Source organism: Pongo pygmaeus, chromosome 18, assembly GCF_028885625.2.
Source record: "Pongo pygmaeus isolate AG05252 chromosome 18, NHGRI_mPonPyg2-v2.0_pri, whole genome shotgun sequence".
Lineage (NCBI taxonomy): Eukaryota > Metazoa > Chordata > Mammalia > Primates > Hominidae > Pongo > Pongo pygmaeus.
This window is the reverse complement of record NC_072391.2, coordinates 73,398,394-73,399,728: the sequence shown is the minus strand read 5'-3', so window position 1 is coordinate 73,399,728 and position 1,335 is coordinate 73,398,394. Positions and strand designations below refer to the sequence as shown.

General features: G+C 46.9%; 1 protein-coding gene across 1 annotated transcript; it reads left to right on the top strand.

Annotated features, from left to right (window-relative positions):
* Positions 1-347: 347 nt before the first annotated feature.
* On the top strand, positions 348-1,123 carry LOC129015552 (large ribosomal subunit protein eL18-like). Its single transcript, XM_054453721.2, has one exon. It carries the CDS (start codon positions 348-350, stop codon positions 912-914), a length of 567 nt encoding a protein of 188 aa, XP_054309696.2. The 3' UTR covers positions 915-1,123.
* The last annotated feature ends 212 nt before the right edge of the window (positions 1,124-1,335 follow it).

Below are 1,335 nucleotides of genomic sequence, written 5' to 3'. Positions count from 1 at the left end.
CGGTGCTAATGTAGGACCACAAAAGTATTCCTAAAATTATGCCAAATTGAGTAATATGTTTCTTCTTTGTATTATAGCAATCAGAAAAAGTACTTTATGAGTTTGAACATATGGGGAGAATTTAGCAAATGAACTTTTTATCTTAAAAGTTAATAGATTCTCCACATGTAGCAATGCATTAGTGAAGCTATTATCTCGGAAAGACTAAAAAATAAACACACAAATGGATGGAATTTCTGCAAGAGAGAGGGGGAAAGAAAGGGAGAGAGAGGGAGAGGAAGAAGTCTTAATAGAAAATGTGCACATTGGCCGTTCTCTCTTTCCGTACGTGGCCGAGCAGGAGAGCCATGGTGGGAGTTGACATCCGCCACAACAAGGATCGAAAGGTTCAGCGCAAGGAGCCCAAGAGCCAGGATGTCTACCTGAGGCTATTGGTCAAGCTGTACAGGTTTCTGGCCAGACGAACCAACTCCACATTCAACCAGGTTGTGCTGAAGAGGTTTATGAGTCGTACCAACCGGCCACCTCTGTCCCTTTCCCGGATGATCCGGAAGATGAAGCTTCCTGGCCGGGAAAACAAAACGGCCGTGATTGTGGGGACCATAACAGATGACGTGCGGGTTCAGGAGGTGCCCAAACTGAAGGTGTGTGTGCTGAGTGTGAACAACTTGGCCCGCAGCCGCGTCCTCAGGGCAGGGGGCAAGATCCTCACTTTCGACCAGCTGGCCTTGGACTCCCCCAAGGGCTGCGGCACCTTGCTGCCCTCCGGTCCTCGCAAGGGCCAAAAGGTGAACCGGCATTTCGCCAAGGCCCAGGGAACCCCGCACAGCCACACCAAACCCTACGTCCACTCCAAGGGCCGGAAGTTCGAGCGCGCCAGAGGCCGACAGGCCAGCTTAGGCTACAAAAACTAACCCTGGATCCTACTCTCTTATTAAAACGATTTTGGATGCAAAAAAAGAAAAGAAAAGAAAATGTGCACATTGACATTACAGTCGGGGGGTGAGAAAAAGTCTCTTAAGTAGCATTTCACATGAAGTTCCTCATTGTTGGTTTACTCCAAATGTCAAACTTCACGGTACATCAGAATTGGCTGGGGGGCTTAATAAAACACAGATTTATGGGTCTCACCCCCAGATTCTGATTTGTAGTTGGGTAGGACCCCAGAATTCAAATTTTAAGTTCCCAGCTGATCTCATCCTGCTGGTCTGGCAAACCTCACTTGGAGAACCAGTGGTCTAGTTTGTAACAGATTGACAGACTGCTGCTTCATTCTACATCTCGGTAAGGAAATCTAAAAATGTTTTCATGAATAATACACAGGAATGATACAAT

Bases quoted from the DNA above. Each gene is read 5' to 3' on its own strand.
- LOC129015552 (XM_054453721.2), top strand. From the start codon at position 348: ATGGTGGGAGTTGACATCCGCCACAACAAGGATCGAAAGGTTCAGCGC.